Raw genomic sequence first — 25,677 nt, 5'->3', positions numbered from 1 at the left:
TTTATCTATCACTGACCTAGATCCCCACCCTTTTGTGTTTTCACAATTAGATAGTGATGGAGTAAGATTGGGAGAGGAGAAGTAAACAAACATCTACTTATAAGAAAGCTAGGCTGAGGCTTAATCATCTCCTCATGGATTTCACACACACACACATACAACATACACACACACACATACAACACACACACACACACACACACACACACACGCACACAAAATTGGGCTGGAAACAGTGGAGTGTGCCTTTGGTCCCTGCTTCTTGAGAGGCTGCTGTGGAAACATGGCTTGGGCACAGGAGTCGAAGGTTGGACTGAGCTACGCAGCAAGACCTTCACTTCAACAAAGATGGGAAGGGCTGCAAGTTTGGATCTGTGCTGGTTGGGTATATATATATAAACTTGACACAAGCTGGAGTCATCTGAGAAGGGAGCCTCAATTGAGAAAATTTGTCCATAAGATCCAGTTGTAACCAAGCCTGTAAAGCATTTTCTTTACATGTTCTTAATTAGTGATGGATGTAGGAGGGCCCAGCCCATTGTAGATGGAACCACTCCTAGGCTGGTGGTCCTGGGTTCTATAAGAAAGCAGGATTAGCAAGCTATGAAGAGCAAGCCAGTAAGTAGCACCCAGCCATGGCAGCATCAGCTTCCTCCAGGTTCCTGCCCTGTTTGGATTCCTGCCCTGACTTTCTTCAGTGATGGACTATAATGTGGAAGTGTAAGCCAAATAAACTTTTCCCTTCCCAAATTGCTTTTGGTTAAGGTGTTTCATTAGTAACCTTAACTAAGACTGGATCCCAGCACCCATATTGGACAGTTTACAATAGTATGTAACTCCAGCCTAGTGGATCCAACACTCTTGTCTGGTCTCCACAGGCAACTGCACATACCCACATATCCTGTACGCATACTATCATACACTTGATTGCGAACACTTCACTCTTTCCAAAGCCCCACCTCTTGCCATGTGTCATGTAGACCTCATGATAATCTGGAACTGGAGCGGATACCCATGAGTCCCATTTCCTAGATGAGGAAATTAAGGCTCTCTCTTGCAGTTACACCACTTGCAAAGGATGACTAGCACTGAGGTAAATCCCAGCCAAACCCTATGCCATGCAGCTGCAGATAGTGTCTCACTAACACCTGGCCCTGGGAGGCAGGAGGCAGACAGCCACCTGCATCTCTCACTCTGTCTTTAAAGCATCCCCAGAAGTCTCCCCATCAGGTGAGAGGCCACCACCCCTCACATTCATCTGGCTCTCCAGCTGGCTGAGGCGCTGTTTCAGCTTCATCTGCGAGGCACTGTACTCAGCCAGGAGTCGTGCAAACCTTGTCTGCAGGGTGTCCAAAGATGACTCCAGGTATTCCACCTTCTCCTCAATGTCTCTGGTATCTGCCCTGGCCTTGACCAGGTCCTCATCAATTAAGTTGTCTTTCATCAGAATCTGCCGACCCTTTTCCTCCAGGGCCTTCTTGGCATCTGGGTATTCAGTGAGGGCTTCCATCAGATCGTCCTTGGAGAGGCAGAACAGGTCTGAGTAGCCAATGCTCCTGATGTTGGCCGTCCTGCGGTTCCCTGACTTGCTCCCCTTGATGTTTAAGATGCTGATCTCCCCAAAGTAACTGCCATCACTGAGGACCACAAACTGGGTGACACCATCATCAGCCACCACAGCCAGCTTGCCCTCCTTGATGATGTACATCTCCCTTCCAATGTCCCCCTTTCTGCATATGTAATCCCCAGGGCTGAACACAGTGGGACGCAGCTTCAGCACCAGCTCTACCAACAGCCCTGCCTCACAGTCCTGGAAGATTCGGACTTTCTTCAGGGTGTCCAGGTGCACATTGATGGCGATCTCAGCCTTCAGCTTGTCTGGGAGATTCTTGAGCACTTCCTTTTCATCCACCGTCTTCCTGTTGACCCACAGATAGTCAAACCACCGGATAACCCGAGTCTCTAAGTCCTTGGTTACCTTCCGGAACTGCATGTACTGCTTGATGGAGTCAATCTTAGCCTGGAACTCGGCTCTTGAAGCATTCATGTTGGAAATCATGGAGCCCACGTTGCCTACTATAGTGGCAAAGATCAGAACACCCACCAGGAAATCTATGACCACAAAGAGATACTCCTCATCTTTTACAGGGGGTGGGGTCTCACCAATGGTGGTCAGGGTCAAGGTGGACCAGTAGAGACTGTAAATGTACTTCCTGGAGAGACGCCCATACTCTGGCTTGGAGATGTTTGGATAGACCCAGGAGTCTGTTCCAAAACCAATGAACTTGGAAATGGCAAAGTAGATGCAGGCATTCCAGTGGATGATGATGAGGATGTATAGAACCAAGTTCCCTATCCTGAACACATTGGGGTAGTTGGTCCTTGTCTCTGTGCGGTCAAAGAATTCAAAGAGTCGAGAGAACCTTAGTAGACGGTTGAACCTCAGTTCCGGGTAGTTGATGCCCAACTTTAAATAAGCCAGGTCTGTGGGGATGAGAGACAGGATGTCCAGCTTGAAGTGCAAGGTTCTTGTGTAATGTTTCCACAGCCTCTTGGTATCCCTGACCATTAAGCCTTGCTCAAGGAAACCTAAGGAGGGAGAAGGGGGAGGTCACTTGGGCATCAAAGAGGCTTAAACTGGCTACAGAAAGATCTTTACTCTCATGGTTGCACAACAGACAGTGATGTGTATATGATAGAAACAATATCAGACATGAATACTAATGCTGAAACTCACTCTGGTGTTTTCTATAATGTTCTAATTTCTTCTGTTTAATTTTTTTCTCTGCTGGGAATTGAGCCCAGGGCCTTGTATAAGCTAGGGTTCTATAACTAAGCAATATCCCCAGTTCTCTCTTCAGGTTTAAACATTCTAAATCAATTGTGTAACTTTGAAAACAGACTGGATATTAGATGATAGCAAAGGATAAAGATTAAGTCTTAAAAGACAAACATATTAGAGTGTGCCTGCTGAGACTGGGTGAGGGAACACAAGCATTCCTAATGCTTGTTTCTCTACTTCTTGTGCATGCTTGAAAATATTAATCATCAAACTTCAAAAACGCAGATAAAAGTCTACCAAACTTGTCTCACTAGTAATGGTGTTCAGTGAAATAGTGCCGGGCTTATCCCCCAGAGCTGAAGCCATGAGGGAATTTTACAAGTTCAAGGTGTTGCTGCTGCTGACTCACATAAGTTTCAGCCCCCTTATTCCTTGGGTCATTCTTGTTAAATAATTGCCCTTCTGGATCCACAGGGGACTGGTTACCTTGATCCCCTTAACCTCTTTCCTCCCAAGGAAACCAAAATCCTTGGATGCTTAAATATCTTTCAGATGATGATGTTATATTTGCATATTACCCATGCATATCCTCCTGATTATTTAAAAATCCTGCTTAGATTCCTTATAGTACCCAATACATACAGCATAAATGCTATGAAGTCATGCTGTGCTGTGTGGGGATAATGACAAGGAAGAATAAAACTTCTAAGTGTTCATCACAGAAATTTTTGACAAGTATTTTCTATTCAGTCAATTGGCTCTCCAGGTCCAGGATTTGATACCTTGGGTACTGGTGCCTGTGTTTATGGAGTGCCTTGTGTAGCATCCTGGCTTTTAGACTCCTCACCATTTTATGATTCTCCCAAGTCTGAAGATCATTTCCTCTTGGACAGTGATCATGACCACCTGGTTTATTGACCTCTCCCTCCCTCACTTCCTGCTGAAGTTGGCATTGCCAAGGACAGTGTCCAAGTACAAGAGGAGGTAGAGTTGATTTCTGAGTGAGGACATGTTCCACTGAAGCTTGTGTGAGACAAAGGGCAGGATCTCAGTGGCCACTCACAGACCACTGTGTCTATATATGCTAATGCCACTGCAGCAGAGGTCATCCATGCCAACCTCACACTGTGTGTTGGAGGTCTTCCAAGTTAAGATGCTGGGTACCAGTGAGGTTGGAAACAGGGTTTGCCAGTCTGGCCTGACTGCTGTGTGAATATGGACGGAGGGCCTTGGTTTCCGAATCAGTAAGGTGAAGACAACCCTGTTACTTGTTTTATATATTGCTTCTAATGAGAAAACAAGGTGGGCTGGGACGATTTGGGCATTGTAATTTTCTGCTGCAATTTGGTGTGTTTCCCTTGAGCATGGAGTGTGGGTGTTGGTTTCAAAATCTTAGACACAACAAGAAGGGCCTCTACAAGGTGAGGTATTTGTGCTCATTAGAAAAAGATCCCTGGAAGCTGAGGAGACCCAATTCTCATGCATAGGTGGGTCTCAATCCCAACCAGAGCCTGTTTGGAAGAACTCATCATCTTCCTAGGCCCTGTTTTGAATTTCAGTTCTTCACCCATTAAAAGTTCTTTGAGGGGCTGGAGAGATGACATAGTAGTTATGAGCACTCACTGCTCTTTTAGAGGACCTGAATTCAGTCCCTAGCACCCATGTCTGGTGACTCACAAATGTCTGTAACTCCAGCTCCATGGTGGGGGTAGAGGTGGGTCTGATGCCTTCTTCTGGCCTCCATAGATACTACACTCATGTGCACAAACCCATTCACAGATATACACACAGCACTTAATTAAAAATAAAATAAAATCTTTAAAAATAGTAATAGAAATAAATTGTAAAACTCCTTGGAGAGCAACAGAGTAGTGGTTCCTGGATCTTCCATGTCTCTGAGGAGAGGAATTCCCAGTCTGAACTGAGTGCCACCTCACATAGTCAGTACTGAAGACATCTTTTGTGATGGCAGCTTAGCCTTATGTCACAGGTGACAAGAATGAGGTCCAAAGAATCATCTTGACTTGCTCATAGAACATTGGGACAGCAGATCCCAGAACCCAGGTGTCTTAATGCCTGCTCAGGTCTCATTGAAGGATTTATCATACTGAGCATCAAGATACCAGCACCTACTCTATGTTTGGTGGGGTTCCAGATCTCCCAGGCACATCTTGGTCAAAGATAGGCAACATCCAGTCCACTACCATGAATCTTCCTGAGTAACCTGTGGTTCCCCTACTGAGGGTCTGTGACTTGGCCTGGTTAAGTCCTTGGGCTTGGGGCACACTCACCTGTCCGGGCTCGAACCAGCATGTCCACAACATAAAGGACATCTGCAGAGTAGTCCAGGACCAGCCACAGCATCAGATACTCTGACTGAAGCTCATCAAAACAGGCCCTGAAGAAGCCAAACATGAGATGCACAGACCCCTCCCTCCCTTGGAGTGTGAATAGATACATTATATCCAGTAGCAGTTCTACCTGTAGGGTTACACACACAAGCTAGCAGTTTCCGCTGAGGTTAAAACCTTCAATTTTGGAAGGAATCTTCTTAAAATAAGATTTTTATAGAGAGGTAAAACAACAGATATTCTAAAGGGAGGTGAAATACGGCATGGAAACTCATTAAGACAGGAAGTAAACAACTCGAAGTAGCTTCAGGAAGCCCTTAGCACTGACCATATTCACTAGGACCTCTCCCCCCAAAGCATATATAAATAGTAGAGCCTGCTGAGAGCCACATGCAGGGAAATTCTCAGACAAGTCAAGCAGCCTGGAAGAAGCAGCAGCCAGTGGAACCTCTTAGAAGAAGCAAAGACTGGCTGAGCTGCCTGAAGAGGTTCAGATCAACAGAGACACTGGGAAAGGACTCTCCAACCTGCTGAGATGCCTGCAGGCTGTGCAGTGTGCTCCCAGCTTTCATGAGCTGTCGCCCATGCTGGGGTGGGTTTTGGTGATGCAGCTGTCATTTCTACCCCTGTAAGTGATCCCTCACCCATACTCCCATAAGTAACCTCAATAAAACTCATTGGTTCACCAAGTTGGACTTCTGTGCAATCATTACTTTGATCTGTCATAGGCTCCCTTTCTGAAGTTAGTGGGTGTGTGTGTGTGTGTGTGTGTGTGTGTGTGTGTGTGTGTGTGTGTGCAGGAAAAGTCTGTCCCATGACAATGCAGTGGAATCACTCCAGGGTCCAAAGAAGCTGTGTTGTCCCCACAGTCACTGGCCTCCTAGGAAGAAGAGCTGGGGAAGTTAGGTATGTAGTGTGCGTGAAGTTTGGTACTAGAGCTCAAAACAAACAAACACTCCAACAAACCAACCAACCAACCAACCAATCACCCAACCAATAACCTACCCACCCAACCACCCAACTACCCACCAACCAACCAACCACCCAACCAACCAATTAACCAATAACCCACCCAATCACCCACCCACCCACCCACCCAACCAACCACCCTCCCACCCAACCAACCAACCAATCAACCACTCACTCACTCACTCACTCAATCAATCAATCAATCAAGCAAGCAAGCAAGCAATCATTTTATCAATAAAAAACAAACAAAAAACTGGTATTAATGTTGGGTAAAAGGATCAAGAACCTGTCCTTTCTAGAGTCAGATTCCAACTTAAATAAGCCAGTAAATATTTCTCTACCTTTTACCTTGTGTTTGCTATTTCTCACACAGACTGACCACCCCAAGCTTTCCTCCTCACCTCCAAAGAACATCAGGCTGCTCAGCCATTCAAGTTTTCTGTACGCTTGGAAAAGAACCTTGGCTGACACCTGTGTTCCCAGAGTCTAGATCACATGTTGAGATCAGTGCTGCCACCTTGCCCATTGCCAGGAAGGGCCCTCCCATGTTCCTTTCCCTTTTCACCAGCCTCCTAGACCCTCAGATGGGAGGAGACATAATCCCCAAGTTTCCACTTCACTGGTATGGTGTCAGGCTTTGGGTGGGAAATGTTCCTCAAAGGCTCAAGGGCTAAAGGCTTGGTCACCAGTCTGTAGCGTGACTGGGGGTGATAGAATGTTTAGTTGGTAGGGCCTGGTGGAAGTTAGGTCAAGGGGGGTTGCCTTAAAAGGAATATTGGGATTCTGCCTGGTCCCTTCCTCTATTTTCACATCTTCACTGGGATGATATGATGTTTTGTCAGTTGCCCAGAACAACACTAAGTAACTATTGTCTGAACTCTCTGAAACTCTGAACCAGAATAATTTTCCTTTCTTTTACATTGTTTACCTTGGGGCTTTGGTCATATCAATGGAAAGCTGACTAACTACAGGTACTATGGTCTTCTCTGCACCTACTTGAGAAGCATGGTCAGGAATGTCCCAGAAGTCACTGCACAGCCTCCCAGAGCAGCCATGTCTGCCTTGCAGGCTTTCCCAGGAACATCCCAGGGCCCACTGTCTACTCCCAGACGAGGACTCCCCTGCATCATGGTAAACCAGAAGGTGCAGTCATCCTCAAAGAGCTGCATCCTGGTTGGCACAGGAGATGCTCTGTCCCCTGCCCAGCTTACTTTCATGAGTACAGAGAACCGCCATTGCCTGGCTTCCTTGTGGGCTTACTCTTAAGCCCTGTGCCTCCTCTAGGAGGAGCAATGAACCCTGTGTCCTTGTCATGTGGTCCTGCTAGGAAGGCCTTCAAACCTCTCCCTTACCTTCAGAGAGAAGCAGTGGAGTCTCACATCCACTCAGCAGCCTGTACCCTGTAGACTAGCTCAGGGAAGGAGCCCCTTTCACCTGCTTCCTTACCCATCAATGTCTTTTATGAGTGCTCCAAAGGCCTACATGGTTCTGTCTGCTGCTACGCCCTGCAGGCTTGCTTAGGAAAAGCTGCCCCCTATCCCCCATACCCACAGCAGCAGTCTTTCCAGACCAAAAAAAAAAAAAAAAATGCTTACTAGAAAGTTACAGCCCAGCCGGGCAGTGGTGGCGCACGCCTGTAATCCCAACACTCGGGAGGCAGAGGCAGACGGATCTCTGTGAGTTTGAGGCCAGCCTGGTCTACAGAGCTAGTCCAGGACAGCCTCCAAAAGCTACAGAGAAACCCTGTCTCGAAAAACCAAAGAAAGAAAGAAAGAAAGAAAGAAAGAAAGAAAGAAAGAAAGAAAGAAAGAAAGAAAGCAAGAAAGAAAAAAAGAAAAGAAAAGAAGAAAGAAAAGAAAAGAAGAAAAGAAAAGAAAAGAAAAGAAAAGAAAAGAAAAGAAAAGAAAAGAAAGTTACAGCTCGGCCCTGTGGCTCCAATCTCTGCACCCACAGAGCCCAGGCTATCCCAACCCACTTGCTAGCAAGGATCCTGCTGTGTCCTCTCTTTTTTCACCAGTTCATCCAGGGAAATTTTGAGTGTCTCTGACCTTCTCCAGCAGAGCAACAGTTCCTTCTAACATGCTTACCTAGGAGCACCCCCAAAGCCCACATCTGCTCCCAGAAGAACATGCTTTCATTCCAACATGGCAACGTGCTTAGGAAACCAGAAACCCAGAACTGACCCCCAGAGAGCCCCACTCCCCGCTGCACCTTCACTGAATGCTTACTCGGTAGCAAGGTCACTTAAAATGCTTCCCTAATCCCTTCAGAACAGTGACCTCGCCCTTGCCCCTTCCTCGTCCAACCCAAATGCAGATTTCCGAGTGCCAGAACCCTCAACATCCGTCTTAAGCTCAGGCCCCTGCCCACCCGTGGTTCAGAGCACCTTCAGAATCCTCTGAGAAATGATACAATTTTTACTGATGGAGAGAACCTGTGGGTCACAACTCCCACAGGGGTCACATATCAAATATTCTGCATATCCAATGAATTTACATTATGATTCATAGCAGTAGCAAAATTACAGTTATGAAATATCAACAAAGTAATTGTATGGTTGGGAGGGGTCATCACAACATGGGAAACTGTGTTAAAGGGTCACAGTGTTAGGAAGGTTGAGGACCACCAACTTATGGCAACAGAGCGGCATGGTGGCTGAGAGGAGAGAAACTCCCTCAGGTGGGACTCAGCACTCCATCTCCTAGGCCTGGCTACCCTCTCCCCTCCTGCCCCTCCACCCTGGCCTCCTAGAATGATGTCCCTGCTCCTACCTGCACACAAGTAGACACCAGTTGTAGAAGACCGGAAGGGCAATGATGGTCAGCCAGCGGTAATAGATGTTGCTAGAAGGGTCCACCACAATGGCATCCTTCTTCCCTCTGGAAACACAGACATACAGTGCTATGTGGGGAAAGCCTTTGGGGGGATCCAAAGGTGACCTGAGAGCAATTTTAGATTGAGGTTGAAGAAGTGGAGGTCACAACAGGATCTTCTCAGTTCCAAGGGGGTCATATGGGATGCCTCTTTGGGGAAGACAGGCTGGGAGCCAGGCTGGACTTGGAGGTCCCAATCTCCATAATTGACTGTAAAATCTTGATGATGATGTTTCCAAATGCCCCGTGGCATCATTCTTGTCCTTCAGGATTCATCCGGGAAGGAAGAGGCAGCATGGCAATTCGGTTGAGTGCCGGTGAAGGAGCAATTGACTCGGGCAGAGCTTTGTGGCGATGCCAGTTCCCAGGGATCGCCCATGCCTTCTGCATAACTCAGGCTGGAAGTGCGTGTGGAAAGCACCCAGTGTCTCTGAGACAGTTCTACAAGACTGAACTTGGAGGCTCTGGAGAGCGTCCTGGGTCCCTCTCCACCTCTCACTGCGTTTGTGATAAGATGGAGTCACTGATTTCATTATGATTATATTATTTTCTAGATGTCTGAGGTAAAACTCTCCATTAAAGTGTTGAGAAATTAGTGAATTAGTGGCTCAGGCTAATGTTTTACTATTAATCATCCACTTTCACTAGCCCCTGGAAAGTTACATACAGCCTGAGGCCAGAGAGATTTTGAAGCAATGGGTTATAAACTGAAATTCACATAAAAGGTAGAAATGTCATGCAGGGTTTTTAAATCACACATCATGCCAACTGGCTGAGTAGGTGCTGTCAAAAAGCTAACTGCAGTGGTCATGTATGGAGGTACCTGCCTGTGACCTCAGCACTTGAGAGGCTGAGGCAGGAGGATTAGGATAAAGACCAGCCTTCACTATACAGGTCATCCTGTCTATTCTAGTGCTTTCTGTTGCTGTGATAAATACCATGACCTAAAGCAATTTGGAGGAAAAAAAAAAGGTTTATTTCATCTTAAACTTCCAGGGCAGGGCAGAAACCTGGAGCAGAAACCATAGGAAGGCAGCGCTCTCTCTCTCTCTCTCTCTCTCTCTCTCTCTCTCTCTCTCTCTCTCTCTCTCTCTCTCCTAGCTTTCTCAAACACCCAGGGCCACCAGCATAGGGATAGTGCTGCCCACAGCGGGCTGGATCCTCGCGCATCAGTCATCAATAAAGACAATCCCTCACAGATGTGGCAGCAAGGCTAGTTAATCTAAGCAATTCCCCAGGTCTGACTCTCTCAGCTGACTCTGGGGCTGTGACAAGTTGACAGCTGAAGCTAATTAGGACACTGTCTGGCAAGCCAGACCAAACCAAACCAAGAAAAGCAGACCATTAAGGAGTTTTAAATAATAGTTGAATTTGTTTTGTATACAGTGCTAGCAGAACATGTAGTTTAAAAGATGATTCTCTTATCTTGCAGATCTCTAGACAGAAAGTTAAGAATGGGTCTCACCAGAGAAAAACCAAACAGAGCTTTGGTCTTTTCTGGAGGTTTTAGAGGAGCCATTTTTTCTGCTTCCTGCTTGTTTTTAGTGTTGGCAGGACTCAGTTCCCTGCACCTGTAGGTCTGCAGTTCCTGTGTTCTTGCTGACAGCAATGCATGGCTATTCCTAACTTTACGGTACTGCGGCAGGGCTGTGGAGCTGGCTGACTGGGCCAAGTACTTGCTGCATAAGCGTAGAGACCAGAGTTTGGATACCTAGAACCATGTAGTAGCTGGGAAGACGTGGTGACTACCTGTAATGCCAGCATCTGTGAGGTAGAGACAGAGCATGCCTGGGGCAAGCTGGTTTAGAATTGGTGAGCTCTGGGTTCAGTGAGAGGCCCTACTTCAGAAAATACGGTGAAGAGTGATGGAAGAAAGCACCTGACTCAATTTCAGGTCTCCGCATGCACTTTTGTGTGCACCCACACAGACACAGACATACATATACACATGCAAGGAAAAGGAGGAAGAGAAAGAAGAAAAAAATAGTGTCTACAGTTCAAATCGTTGGACCCTGTTGCCCTAGTCAGGTTTACCTGTTAACTTGATAGCCCAGAGTAATTTGAGGGAGTCTGAATTGGGGTATTCAGACCTGCTGCCACATCTATGAGAAATTGTCTTGACTGATGACGGATGTGCCAGGACACAGCCCACTGTGGGCAGCACCATCCCTAAGCTGATGTGCCTGATGTATAAGAAAGGCAGGATTGATGGATTGCCCAGATCAGGTTGGCCTGTGGCCACATCTGTAAGGCATTGTTTTAATTAAGGATTGATACAGGGGGTGGGGGGAGCCAGCCCACTGTGGGTGGCACCATCCGTAGGCTGGTAGGTCTAGGCTTATTAAGAAGAGCAAAAAGAAAAAGCCACTGAAGCAAGAGCAACTGTGCCATTTCTTGGTTTCTGGTACCATTTCCATTTTTTTTTTTTAAGTTTTTAAATCAACTTAAGCTTGAGGATGCCTTCACAAAGAAGTTCTATAACCTGCTTTCATAGACGGAGTCACAGAAAATTTCATTGATCAAATTACACATGACCACCTGACTCAAACAGGACCAAATGCCAACCTCCAGCCCACTGAGTTGCCATTGTATCTCATGCCTGGCCATAAAATGCTACCCAACTGTTACAGGCTACAGCTCCAAGATCCTGTTTGGTTTGGGGGCTACCTAATTTCAGGATTGTGGATGAAACAGAATTGAGATATTAAGAATAATCTTCTCTTTTGATAGTGGATAAGAACAAAGAGTTCTTCAATTTGTTAATCAAGAAGCACAAGAGACAATTCTCCCTTAGATCTATTGGAATGTTTTTGACCACTGGCGTTTTAATGCGTGTCACCAGCAGAGGGCACTGCCCACAAGCTTATTGGGCTCACTTGATGCAGCACAGCGCCTCAGCTTTCTTTGGTCAGGCTTTGAGGCTCTGTTTGAGGCTCTTTCGGCTTTTCAAAGCCCCTGCTACCCAATGGTTGAGGACCTAGCCCAGGGCCATCCGGCTGAGCACCTAGATCTACCAATCACTGCCCCAAATCATATATAGACTTGTAAAATACTGCTGGTTTGAGCTGAGAGCAATTTGATCCCAAAGGGAGAACTTACCATATTTAGGGATCAAATGAACATTCTAGAAATGGGCAGGAGACATGAAGAAAGAGGCCCAGAGAGAACTGTCATCTGTGGTGAGGAGGAATTGAAGTCCTACTCAAAGAACAAAGCGGGAAGAAATAAGTACCAAGCTCTGGCCCTTTGTCAATGGCAAGTCAAAGGATTGGCATTTCTTTTTGATGTTGATGCAGATTCCCCCCCTGCCCCTCCCCATTCCTATCTTCAGTGAGGGCATTCCTAAGAGGCAGAAGCCACAGACCTGTGTGTTCATGCATGCCCACTGTTGCTCATGGGTGAACTCACTCTCACTCACACAGTACCATGGCCCTCGTGTGGCATTGTGATATTCACACACTGAACTTATCTGCCAGCTCAGGATCTGTGAAGGAACCTAGTCACAGCAGGTCACCCTTTCAAGAGGCTAGTCAGCCAAGGGAGCAAATTTTCTCCTTAGGTTGCTCTGATGGTTCCCTCAAGATTAGCTCAGATGGGCTGGAAAACAGGGGCATCTCCCTAGTTCCCAGGACCTTGAGGTTGTAGCCTGGGAAATGCATGCTTACAGCCAAGGAGACCACCCACTGCTCTGCAAGGGAATTCCAAGTTTGCACCCTTGAATATGGAGTGGTGGAGGGTAATAAAGCTGAAAGGATTTATCTCCGGAAAGCCCTTGGCTTTCTAGATGAGAAAAACAAAGAACAAGAAGTAGTAAGAGTCCCTCAGAGAAGTCATTCAGACTTGTCTCTTCTACCCCTCTGCCCCTGAGGATGGATTTCCAACCAAAGGAAGGATTCTAGGATGGTTTTCCAGGGTTTGGAGAAGGTGGTAAGCAGGAGTAGAAGAGAGAGGCAAAGTCAGGTTCTATGCAGGAGTGGTGTGGTGGGGTGGTGGGGTGGTGGGGTGGTGGAGTGGTGGGGTGGTGGGGTGGTGGGGTGGTGGGGTGGTGGGGTGGTGGGGTGGTGGGGTGGTGGGGTGGTGGGTGGTGGGGTGGTGGGGTGGTGGGGTGGTGGGGTAGTGGGGTGGTGGGGTGGTAGGGTGGTAGGGTGGTGGGGTGGTGGGGTGGTGGGTGGTAGGGTGGTGGGGTAGTGGGGTGGTAGGGTGGTAGGGTGGGGGGTGGGGGTAGTGGGGTGGTAGGGTGGTGGGGTGGTGGGGTGGTGGGGTGGTGGGGTGGTGGGGTAGTGGGGTGGTGGAGTAGTGGGGTAGTGGGGTGGTGGGGTAGTGGGGTGGTGGGGGTAGTAGGAGGGGTGGTGGGGTGGTGGAGTGTGGGGTGGTGGGGTAGTGGGTGGTAGGGTGGTGGGGTTTTGGGGTAGTGGGGTAGTGGGGTGGTAGGGTGGTAGGGTGGTGGGGTGGTGGGGTGGTAGAGTGGTGGGGTGGTGGGATGGTGGGGTGGTGGGGTGGTGGGGTGGTGGGGTGGGGGGGTGGTGGTGGGGTGGTGGGGTGGTGGGGTGGTGGGTGGTGGGGTGGTGGGGTGGTGGGGTGGTGGGTGTAGTAGTAGGGGTGGTGGGGTGGGGTGGCTCCTAGGATTGGGGAAAGTGAAAGCCAGTATGCCTGGCTGGGGCTTGGGTACTCACTCCTCCTGCTACCCAATGGTTGAGGACCTCCTGCTAGTGGTTGCAAGTGTTAGCATCATTTCTGGCCACGGTCAGGCCCTGCAGGGAGGCAGAGGGACCACAGCAGCACAGGGACTGGAATGGTTTCAATGACTCAGGTCCGTTTTGCCTGAGGTGACTGCCAGCAACTCCAGCCACTTTCCCCCAGCCTTTCTGTTCACAGCTTTCTGCTCACAGGGTATTGTTATTGTCAGGGACAAAGTGATTGTGTGTGTGTGTGTGTGTGTGTGTCTGTGTGTGTGTGTGTGTGTCTGTGTATCTCTGTGTGTGTATGTCTGTGTGTGTGTATCTGTGTGTGTATCTCTCTGTGTGTATATATGTCTGTGTGTGTGTGTGTGTCTCTGTGTATCTCTGTGTGTGTATGTCTGTGTGTGTGTATCTGTGTGTGTGTATCTCTCTGTGTGTGTCTGTGTGTGTGTGTGTGTCTCTGTGTGTGTATATGTCTGTGTGTGTGTGTGTGTGTATCTGTGTGTGTATGTCTATGTATCTGTGTGTGTATGTCTGTGTATGTGTATCTGTGTGTGTGTATCTGTGTGTGTATCTCTCTGTGTGTGTATATATATATGTCTGTGTGTGTGTGTGTGTCTCTGTGTGTGTGTGTACTTAAGTCTAGGAAAAGGCTTGGGGGACGAGAGAAGAAGCACATGGCTAAATCCAGGCTTCTGGGTAAACAGGATTAATGGTTTGAATCCCATCCAGTTTCCGAGCTCAAATTCCACTATATTTTTTTTAACTTGACCCTGAGCAGGATAGTGAGCCTTTATCACTACAGGACTCAGGGGGACCTCTGCCCTCTGTACTTCATGCTTCTCAGGTGAATGGATTCTGGAACCTTCTACATTGTGGGAGGAGGGAGCACACTATCCAAGGAGCACACTTCCCAAGGAGCAGCTACTTGCTATTCTCACCTGCTCAGACCAGATTTGGCTTTCCAGGGTGCTGTTTCTTGAAAATTTAGTCACAGTAACTTCTCTCTTCCAATCAGCAGGCCAGAACCAACCAACGGCAAACATCTGCATGCTTAGGCTTATGCCCCCTCTGCTCCCAACCCCGTCAGGAACGTCACAGCTTCAGGCCTCTGGTTCCTGTGTGTGAACTACCCAGGAATGTGGTAGAAGACAGGGCTTGGTTTGACGCATATTAGATACTCCCTGTCCCAGCACCCCACGGTGTTATCCTCAAGTGACTGCTGCCAGGACAAGGTTTTAACACCAGAGGTAAGAAAGCCAGGTGGTCTCACAGAGCCAAAAGGGTACCTTGCCTGTCAGCAGTAGATGGCTTATAGGAGACCATATAAATAGCCAGTGGCTGGTGATGCCTCACCCACCTAAGTGTGCTTCTTTCATGCTATTCCGGCTATCTTTGCCAGAGACTGTCTCTCCCCATTGAAGATGTGGCCGCAGTTGCTTGTTTCTGGGTTGTTCTACTCATCTAAACATTCCTCAATGACTTGGAATCCCTGGAAGATGGTGGGGAGGACACCCAGCTCCTGGGGTACAGTGGCCCTACTTCCACAGTGCTAGAACCAAGTGGAAGCAGTATCTCAGTAGATATTTTGCTTTGCTGTTGGGACTTGGCCTCCAAAAATTCAAAACCCTCCTCCTCCATGAAGCCCCCCACCCTGCATCATCACATTCAGCTGCCACTCTGAGCCTTCTGGTGAGTGGCTGGGTATCTCTGGTCTAGCCCTAAGTGGTTCTCACCCAGTCCTCCACTTATTTGGTCACACTGGGATTGTGTATTGAGTATAGCATCCATCTCCATTAGTCAAAGGTTGTCGGAAGATAATTTAATCAGATTGCCAAGGAAGTCTTCATTTACTCAAAAGAAATTGAGCCAGTCCAGATAGCTGTAGGAAGTTCCAGACTTCCTTCACCTGAATAGCAAGCAGGTGCAGAGGGCATAGTGGTCCCACTGTGTCCTTCTCTGGGCCTGCTGTGGTACCCAGCTCACCATCCTGCTCAGGGACAAAAAGAAGGCTAGTATTTCTTTTCTGGGTTGGGGTGTAGCTCAGTTTATTGAGTGTTTGCTGAACATCCACAAAGCCCTGAGTTTGCTCTTCAGCACTGCAAGAACCCAGTGTGGCCATGCACCCTGGAAACCCCAACACCGTGCAGGTGGAGGCAGGAGGATCAGAAACTGAAAGTCGTCCTCAACAATATAGAATTTGAGGCTTGAAAGGGAAGGGCAGAGTGTGAGGCCCTGCCCTTCCCAAAGGAAACCTCCCCATGCCTCAGGCCTCTTCTTCCTGACTCGTTTGTCATCTCTCCTGTTTCTCTGTCTCCCTACATTCCATCAGGTCTCCAAAGGCTGTTCTGCTCATATCCTAGCCAGTACCCAGGACCCACAAGGGTTTGTGGCTGCAGCCTGTGTGGAACCTCACACGTGAACATGCCTCTCCAGTGGGCCCTTGAACCTCAGCCAGGGACCTTGACACCTTTTGTGATGGTTTGAATAAGAATGGTCCTCAGAAGCTCATATATTTGAGAAATGGAACTCTTTTATAGGATTAGTAGGATTAATTAAATTAAATTAATTATTTTTTAAAAATTTAATTAATTAAAAATTAATTTTTAAAAATTTAATTAATTAAAAGGAGGTGTGGCCTTGTTGGAGAAAGTGTATCACTAGGGGTGGGCTTTGAGGTTTCAAAAACTCATGCCAGGCCCAGAGTCTCTCTTTCCGGCTATGGATCAGGATGTAGCTCTCAACTACTTCTCCAGCACCACACCTGCCTGCCTCCATGCTCCCCACCATGATGTTAATAGACTAATCCTCTGAAATTGCAACCAAGCCCCCAATTAAATGAGTTGCCCTGGTCATGGTGGCTCTTCATAGCAATAGAACACTGAAGACAGCTTTCTTCAGTACAGAAGACTGAATCTGGGTTTACCGCAGAATCACTTGCCAGGAGAAGTCCTTGAACACTTGTACGATATGTGTGTGTGTGTGTATGTGTGTGTATGTATGCACATGTGCACATGCACGCATATGTTAAAGTCAGAAGACAACCTCCGTGTCATTTCTCAAGTACCACATACCATGATTTTTTTTGTTTCCTTTGTTGTTTTTATTTATATGTGCAGGTGTTTTGCCTGCGTGTATATCTGTATACCATGTGCACCACCATGTGGGTGCCGGGAATCAAACCCAAGTCCCCCGAAACAGCAGTCAGTGTTCTTTACCACTGAACCATCTACTCTAGCCCTATCTACCTTTTGTAAGACATGGTCTCTTACCAACCTGGAACTCATTAAGTTAAGCTGGCCAGCCAGTAAGCCCCAAGGATTCACCTGTCTCTGCCTCCCCACCATTAGGCTCTTGGCTTTTTAAAAACACACATTCTGAACTCAGGTCCTCAAGTTTGCAAAGCAAGAACTTGATTGGCAGAGCTACCTCCCAGGCCCTTGTACTCTTGTTCTAGAATGGTTTTGTAGTCCATAATCTACTGCATGTTTTACAGTATTAAGATGTCTCCCTCATATACAAACATGGAACTATAATGGAGGTTCCAGAAAGATCCATGAGGTTTCTCCTGACATCTCATTGTTGTCTCTATTTGGGGGCTTTGTATGTTTTCTTAGAAGCCCCACACTTGAGCCTTTCTCCTCATCAGCACAAAAACAGATGGTGGTGTCTTTAGCAAACCATACAAGGACCATTCATTCTCCAACATCCATGCTCACATCTCACTAAATTCAATGTTACTCAGAGGAGTCTGACAGAAGAGAAAGCAGGTTCTGGGCAAGAATCCAACTGCTCATGAGCCTTGGGAGGTCAGCTTCCCCTCCAGGTCCAACCTTTCTTCTCTTCCAGACTGACATGAACATCCTATAGAGATCTTTGGATGCTCAGTGATTAGTGAGTTGATGTGGGCTATATAAGGCCTTGATGTGATAAGCCACATAGATATACTTCTCACAAATAAGAGAGGCAATGATTCCTGTGTGTTAGTAGGGGCAGAGAGGCAAGTGCTACCCAAGAGCACAATTGCAGCTCCCTGGGGGAGGGGAGTTTGGGTCATGCAAGTAGGTACCCAGGAGCCTTGGCTCCACAGACACTCCTACCAGAAGCAAAAATCTCTCCATCTTCTCCTTCCTCTGTGCTTACCCTCACTCCCCACCTAGTACTTCTTGAGCTGACATGAGTGATTCTTCTTGTAGATCACACCAACCTATAGACCTTCTTTCTGGGCAAATGCATGCACCTCTACATATGTAGCCCCCTTGAGCCCTGCATTTGAGCAAGATGAGGGTCCTTGTAGAGAGAGATGGTTAAGGTCAGAAACTCCTGATGAGTTTGGAGAGCTTTATGCAGGATGGGGTCAGGTTTAAATGAGGCTAGGAACTCTGGTCAAGGGCTTCCTGGACTCTGGGTGGGGAATGTTAGAGCATGTAGTATTCCCTGAAGGACATAGGCTTCCTTCAAGAAGTGGCTCATAGGGATGGTGATTGGGGTCTCCTTAGGGCATCTAAGCTGGATCTATATGCTTCTCAGCTGTCTCAGCTGGTATGCAGGTGATGTGCAGCTGGTGTCCAGCTGGTATGCAGGTGATGTGCAGCTGGTGTCCAGCTGGTATGCAGGTGATGTGCAGCTGGTGTCCAGCTGGTATGCAGGTGATGTGCAGCTGGTGTCCAGCTGGTATGCAGGTGATGTGCAGCTGGTGTCCAGCTGGTATGCAGGTGATGTGCAGCTGGTGTCCAGCTGGTATGCAGGTGATGTGCAGCTGGTGTCCAGCTGGTATGCAGGTGATGTGCAGCTGGTGTCCAGCTGGTATGCAGGTGATGTGCAGCTGGTGTCCAGCTGGTATGCAGATGGACCTCTTCCCTTTTCTGTTTCTTACCCTTTCCCTCTGTCTGGTGGCTCCTGTCCACCTGGGTTGGGCTGGGCATTGCTGTCATGGCTGGACACCTCATTCAGCTCAGCTCCATGGAAACGATCCAAGAAGGAATCAGGTGTCTGGTCCTCCTGGTGTAAGTGCCTAGCAGCCCACGCACGAAGTGAGATGATAAGTCGTGATACCCTGGAAGAGGAAGAATAAAGAGTGATTAGAGAATAAAGGACAAGAAAAGACCCTCCCTTGGCCTTGAGGGGCCCAGAAGAAGCGGAGGTGACCAGTGGAGGTGAGTCTGGTGGCCTGTGGCCCAGGCTTCTATCTTTACTGTGCCTTTTTCTCCTCTTCCTTTTCCTCTCCAGTGTGGGGCAGAGTCTCACTGATAAATGACGCTGTCTCTTTATTATGGCTTTGCCTTTTAAACTCTCCCACAGCCATGCTTCCTCCAATGGGGCATCGGCAAACATTCCTACTCATTATTCCTTTTGTCCAAAGCAGATCTCTTGTTAGGGCTGCTAAATGAGAATTCATCAGTTAAGAACACTGCTGCTCTTCAAGTGAATCTGGGTTTGGTTCCAAACAGCTTACAACATGTGTGATTCCAGTTCTAAGGGATCTGATGCTCTCGTCTGAACTCCGTGGGTGCGAGACACTCATATGGTGCGATACGTACATGCCAGGCAAAACACTCATACACATAAAATTAAAAAACAAAACCTTTGAAAAATATTGCTAGGCATAGGCACAGTGAAAGTATAATCCCTGTGGTTTAAATATGAAATGTCCCCCATAGGCTCATGTGTTTGAACACGTGGTCTCCAGGTGCTGACATTGTTTAGAAAGATTGTGTAACTCCTAGCAAGCAGAGCCTTGCTGGAGAAAAGCGGGTCACTGAGGGGGCAGGCCTTGATGTTTTATGCCCAGCTCCACTTCCCTTTGTTTTCTGATTCCCAACTGCATATGCAGTGTGCCAGCTGTCTTCCTGACCCATGCCACCCTCACTGTGATGGAATTGTAAGTCATAATAAACCCTCTTCCCTTGGGTGGCTTCTTGTTAGGTATTCTCTCAGACAATGAACAATTTAACGAATATAATCCTCAAATAAGGATGAATTTAGAGCAAAGTGTAAAGGAACAAGCATCCATATAGAGCATGAGTCCACGTCCTCCACCCCCTCTGGCGCAAGTGTATTCTATTAGTTTTTTCCCATAAGCTCCAGTACTTTGTTCGAGCTGGCACAGAAGTACCTTTACAATGTGTCTGATCCCTATCCTAATACCAGACCCTGCTAGGAGCTGGCTATGGGCTCAGTCCCTGATACTGCAGCCCATGTCTCCAGAGCTTATCACAGCTGGACCATTCTTTGAAACCTACCCCTGCTCTCCCTCCCACCTCCTGTGTTACCTCCAGAGAAGGAAAAGATAGGCTCAACCCCATTTCTCTGCTTTTAGGCTTTTATTCTGTGTGTGTGTGTGTGTGTATGTGTGTGTGTGTGTGTACATACCTGCTTATATGTACACCCTATGTATGCAGCTGCCCAAAGAATATTGCGAGCCAGCTGATGTGAGGGCTGGGAACTGAACTTGGGTACTCCGTAAGAGCAGCAGGTGCTCTTAATGTTGAGCCATCTCTCAAGCACCCCCCCTTCCCCTTGCCTCTGTTTCTCTGATTTTGCTTCTCTCTGGTTTCCTCCACTCCATAGCTATAAAGACCTCCATGGATGGTGTTCCTAATACAATCAGCCATAAGCAACTTGCAACCAAGTCAAGAATTGCTAAATACCTTGACCCTAATTACACTCTTGCAATATTGAAGCAAGAAAGCAACCCTCACACAGTGCTGAGATTGGCTGCATAGACTATGGGGGCTGCTCTCAGCTCTGGATACTGTCCCTGCCTACCCTCTGCTAAGGAAATAGAAGAAAGGTCAGTTCCCTGTTCTCCAGCTCCAGCAAGTAGGATCAGACAACTGGCCCATCATTCCTACCTCTGCACGACTGACAGCCCCATGATGCTACAGCTGGGTATTTCACTCAAGGTCATTTTCAGCCCTATGCCTGATGATGTGTGATCAAAGAGAGCCAGAAGGGAAGGAGGCAGGTCAAAGAAGGTACAAAGTCCATGAAAATCTACAGGACAAGGAAAGGGATGGCAGCTGCCTCCCAGCCCCCTCCTCTGCCTCCATGGCTCCATCTCAAGCACAGACCACATGGCTATCCTGAAACAATGCCCCATCTAGTATACCTGAGGTCTGTTCATTTGCACTGACTTGAAGATGCTTTCTTCGTTACAACCAGAGACTTGTTTCATTAATACAAAACACTGGACACCATTTCAATCCCCAGCTACAACCAGCTCCTTAAAAATCAAGACAGAGAGCCTGAGGAGATGGCTTAGTAAATAAATTCCTTACTGAGCAAGCACAAAGACCCGGATTTCAGATCCCAACACCCATGGCAAAGTCAGCAGGGATGGTATGTGTCTCTTATCTCAGCACTGAGGGACGGAGACAGGAAGATCTCTGGAGATCAGTGACTGGCCAGTGACCTTCAAATTCAGTGAGAGACTGAAGGTGAATAGTAACTGAGAAAGACACATAATACCAATCTCTGTCTCTGTCTCTGTCTCTGTCTCTCTCTGTCTCTGTCTGTCTCTGTCTCTCTGTCTCTGTCTCTCTCTGTCTCTCTCTCTCTCTCACACACACACACACACACACACAGACTCCAGAGTAGAATAACATTTTTCTACAATTAAAAATACAGTAAGTAAATAAATAAATGAATAAATGAATAAAGAAGGAGATGGATAAATAAATTCATCTGTCTGTTGACTTGACAATCAGCTTAACTAACACTATAGGTGGCATGGCTATGGTGTTGATGTAAGAAAACTGCTGGGGAATTAATGAACTCAGCATCCATGGAGCACCTGCCTTAAGAGGCTGCTGGGGACCACACAGCTCCAGCTTCCCATGGAGCCAGCCTCGCTGGAAGCATTTTCAGAAGAGGCAAGGAAGGGCGGACTGACTTTCTTCATGCGCTACTGCTGTTAAAGTCAGACACAGACGTCCTCAGAGGGAGGTAGAGCTTAGAGATTTGCTAATCTGTCGGGTGCTTTTTGCAAGGATGCCTGCTACAGAGTCTAGATGTACTGAGAAACCTTCCAGAACTATTTCAGAAAACACCATCCTCAGCATATCACTGTGCCCATCTAGTGTCCTCTCATGGCTACCCAGTTTTGGATTTGTTCTGAGTTTCTCCAGGACTGAGAAACACTCAATGCTATTTTTATTAAAGTAACTTCAAACTAAAACTATTTTTCTCCCACTTCTCTGAACTCAGAACATCTGACTCAAGAGGATAGAAGTTAGTCACTGATGGATTTTAGGGTGCTCTGCTCCTTACCCTGTTCTGCAAATCTTCAACCGTATCTAACATGCCTTCCGAGGTCTCTCCACATTCTCTCTACCTCAGTCTCTCTTTTCCCAAGGTGAAGATTGTGCAGGGTCAATTACCTGGCTGGCCCCTGGCTTGTGAATAAGCTCCGTGCCGGTCCAGCCAGTCCTTGGGTCTCCATGGCGATGCCTGGCTGCAGTGTGGAAGAAGTCTCCTCACGTGGTGAGTGAGACCTAGGAAATCAAATATGCAGCATGCTAATTGATTTCCAGCTCATCCATCTCCCAGACAGTCAGGAGTGAGATGAGCAGATGCCTGCAGCTGGAGGAAAGACACTGTCTCAAGCCTCAGGTCCTCACTTCCCTCCACCGTAAACCTTGACTCCTGAGAGAAAACGACCCTTTCTTTTACATTTATTCATTTGGTGTGTATGTGTGCATGTGCACATACCTGTCATGCAAGTGTGGAGATCAAAGGATAACTTATGGGAGTATGTTCCCTCCTTCCACATGTGTATCCCAGGGATTGAACTCAGGTCCTCAGGCTTGGCAGCAAGCGCCTTTATTCACTGAGCCATACTGTCAGCTCTAAGAGACACTTTCTTTACAGCAGTTCTGACCAAGGAGAGCAGATTTTGATCAGTACCATATATGAGTTAAGTGAAGGCAGGGGGGCCAACATCGAGTGTTAGCATGGTCTCCATCAGAGGTCGGGGCCAGGGGAAGTCCCAGTGCCTGACATCTCAGACCATAGCAGATGTTTCCACACAAAACGCTTCCAGAACAAAGATGTTTACTTCCAATATGTCACTGGCTTCTGTGTCTGGTCTACCTCCTTCTAGAAGCCTCCTTTCCTCCTCTGTGCTGTGGATGCACTTCCTGGACAGTTATGTTCTTGTCTGGCTGCCTTCCTACTACTCTGGATCATTGCATGGACTTGGTCTACCCCTCTAAGCACAGTTAAAATCATTTGAGCAGTGTTTTCAGAAACAAATTCACTCATCCTTTGCCAAACCCTGTCTCTGTCCCCAGCAATGCAGCAGGAAAGAGGAGTCACTCCACCTGTGCATTCAGGGTGGACAGCACATGTGCTGATTAGGCAGGTGACCCCACCTCAGTACAGGTCCGCGCTGGTAGTGAAGCCTTGTGTCTGATAAACTACCTCGAATAAGGCCAGGCGTGCATTTCTTTTTCTTTTTACAAACCTCCTAAGGCTGAATTTGACCAGCCTGATTAAAAGCCAGCCAGGCAGTGTCCCCAAGGGATCTGCACCTCACTTTATGACTCTTGAGGAAACCCAGCAAGGTAAATTAATTCTGTCACGTGACCTATTCCAAACTAATCGGCTTTCTTAACGAGGAGGTTGATGTAAGATGCAAACATTAAGTGTGTGTGTTGGGGGGAAGCTTCACTCCCTGTGGTGAGAGATTAGAGTCCTTGGATGCCAGGTGTTGAGTCTCTTCTAGCAGCATGCCTCCCACAGGGATGTGGTGTGTGGGGGCAGGGATAGGGTGTGTGGGGGTGGGGTGGGGGACTCATTTCCATGCTACAGCTTATCTAGGATGTCTTTGGATAGCCAGCACACACCCCCTTCTCCCAGCTTCCTCCCAGCAAGGCCACTTTTTCTGCTGGATCCACATAGAGTTAGACAGCCTCATCTATTGTGTTGGCCATCTTCAGTGATGGGGACCTGTACAATGTCTGGCTGTTCAGGTCACAGATCCCATTCATTCTTCCTCAGGTTCAAGTCTCCCCTCATCTCGGCCAACTCACTGTGACCACGTTCTTTAGGTCTAGCTTGGCCATGCAGGGAAATCAAGAGCACCTTGTGATTACTGGGGTCAAGCCAGGAAGTATGTGTTGGCTTATGCGTTGTTGGTGGCTATCAGCTAAATCTCAAAGTTTTACAACACAAGTTGCTGGTGACTCCGATTTCCTCAACTTGCGCGTGTGTGATTGACCTTTTTGTTGTTGTTGTTGTTTTGCTTTTGTTTTTAGAGTTGAGTATCAGGCCTCCCCATCTATCTGAGTCCTGTGATGTTTGGGGAATCAGAGGAATCATTCTTGTGTCGTCTCCCAACATGATCACAAATACAAGACACACACTGGTGACTGACAGATGACTGTGTATCAGCTGCAACCATGTATCCATGCAATGATGCTAGAAGAGGAGATGGACATCCAGAGGGATCAAGTAACCTCCCCAAGGTCACAAGGCCAAATGGCAAAGGGGAGATTCTCATGGCATTCCACCCCATTCCAAAAGCTGCCCTCACTTACTCCATGGATCTGCCCTTTGTGTTTTAACTGACAGCATAAATGGAAACAAAGTTTCATGGGACATAGCTAAAGACTGATCCTTGTGACATGCCGTCAGAGACATGGCTGCATTACATGGGTAGGGCTCTAATTTCAAACTGCTGGGTGCAAATCTCCCCCTGTACCCTTAAGAGACAACCCACATCTTACTGGTATGCCCAGAAGAGACACAGCCAGAGGCCCTGCTGTAGTGCAAATCTATGCCCCCCTGACATTCTGCAGACAACCAAGGTGGGAGGTATATCCCCCAGTGCCTCGGTCAGTCTAGGAGGCAGTGGCGGGGGATAGCATGACTCTCTTGAGTCCTTGAACCTGAGACGTTGGCACACCCTGGGAGCGGGGCAGCAGCTGATGCCTAGAGCTCTGTCACGGCATGTGTGTCTGGAAGATGCAGAGGTAATTCTAAGGATGGAGGTGTCTACCCCTACCATCAGCTCTCCCAGCTCTGGGCTCCATGCAACCCATCCAGCATTTCCACTCAGTTTCTTGTCTGTTCACTGCATAGTGCCAGGCTGCCTGGCATATTTAGTGAAAGAACTAAACTTACGATACATGAGGTGGCCGAGGCAGAGCTGTGAGACACTGCATACAGACTGCCTCACACCTGCTTTCAGAGTGGGTGGCAGAGTGGAAAGCCAGGAGGCTGGACTTAATTTCTTATTCCAGCACCTGTCCTGGATAACCTGAGGACTGGTCACTCACCCTCTCATAACTTAAGTGTCCTGATCTCCATAAAGAAAGAAAAATGTGTAACCCCATGTTGACTTAAGTATTGTTCCAATACTCCAGCCCTGAAAGGCGTATTTATTTCCAAAGGATGAGAAGTGCCTTCTACGATATGAATGTAGGGGATCCAAGGAGGCTTTTTCTTCTGGGTGCATCTCCTCCCTTGCTTCATGATGCCTGAAATTCTGCTGCTGATTATGTCTTTCATTGGACTCTAACCTTGGTAAATATCTGGGAGCATTTATGTAGCAAATCTAATTATAGCACCCTTCAAAGATGCCCAGCTCACCAAGGGAACATATATACCATAGTGGTCCTATCAGTTTACAAAGGACTAAGGAATCCTCACCAGCCAATAATGCACACGCTATGGTCACACCACTGTGACATTCCCCGACAACAGACTTCCGGGAAGGCATCCTCACTGTCAACTACATGACTGCCATGACTTCTCAGAGAAACTTATCTTACCAAGCACATGGAAGAGAGGTGGACAGAGCAGAGCAGAACTGAGTGTCTGAGGTGACATTTGAGCCCCCAGGAAGACAGAGGTATGGACGAGGATAAACTAGGTAGTTAGTGAAACAATGGGGAACTAGAACCTTCCAAGAAACTGAGAGGCAGGAGACGGAGAGGGCTGCCAGGGAACAGCCTGATACCAACTCTGGCAACAACTTCATGTGTGATGCTGCCTTCCAAGAACAAACTGTTACTGGA

The 25,677-nt window shown here is 47.6% G+C and overlaps 1 protein-coding gene across 1 annotated transcript; it reads right to left on the bottom strand.

Annotated features, from left to right (window-relative positions):
- Positions 1-1,189: 1,189 nt before the first annotated feature.
- Cnga3 (cyclic nucleotide gated channel subunit alpha 3) lies at positions 1,190-25,350 on the bottom strand. The gene is made up of 6 exons (XM_036167151.1): positions 25,310-25,350; positions 22,036-22,149; positions 18,531-18,710; positions 8,874-8,981; positions 5,074-5,180; positions 1,190-2,589 (listed from the first exon to the last, which is right to left on the bottom strand). Exons 1-6 carry the CDS (start codon positions 25,348-25,350, stop codon positions 1,190-1,192), a joined length of 1,950 nt encoding a protein of 649 aa, XP_036023044.1.
- Between the last annotated feature and the right edge of the window lie 327 nt (positions 25,351-25,677).

Source organism: Onychomys torridus, chromosome 18 (genome assembly GCF_903995425.1).
Source record: "Onychomys torridus chromosome 18, mOncTor1.1, whole genome shotgun sequence".
Taxonomy (NCBI): domain Eukaryota; kingdom Metazoa; phylum Chordata; class Mammalia; order Rodentia; family Cricetidae; genus Onychomys; species Onychomys torridus.
This window is presented reverse-complemented; position numbering and strand designations above follow the sequence as displayed.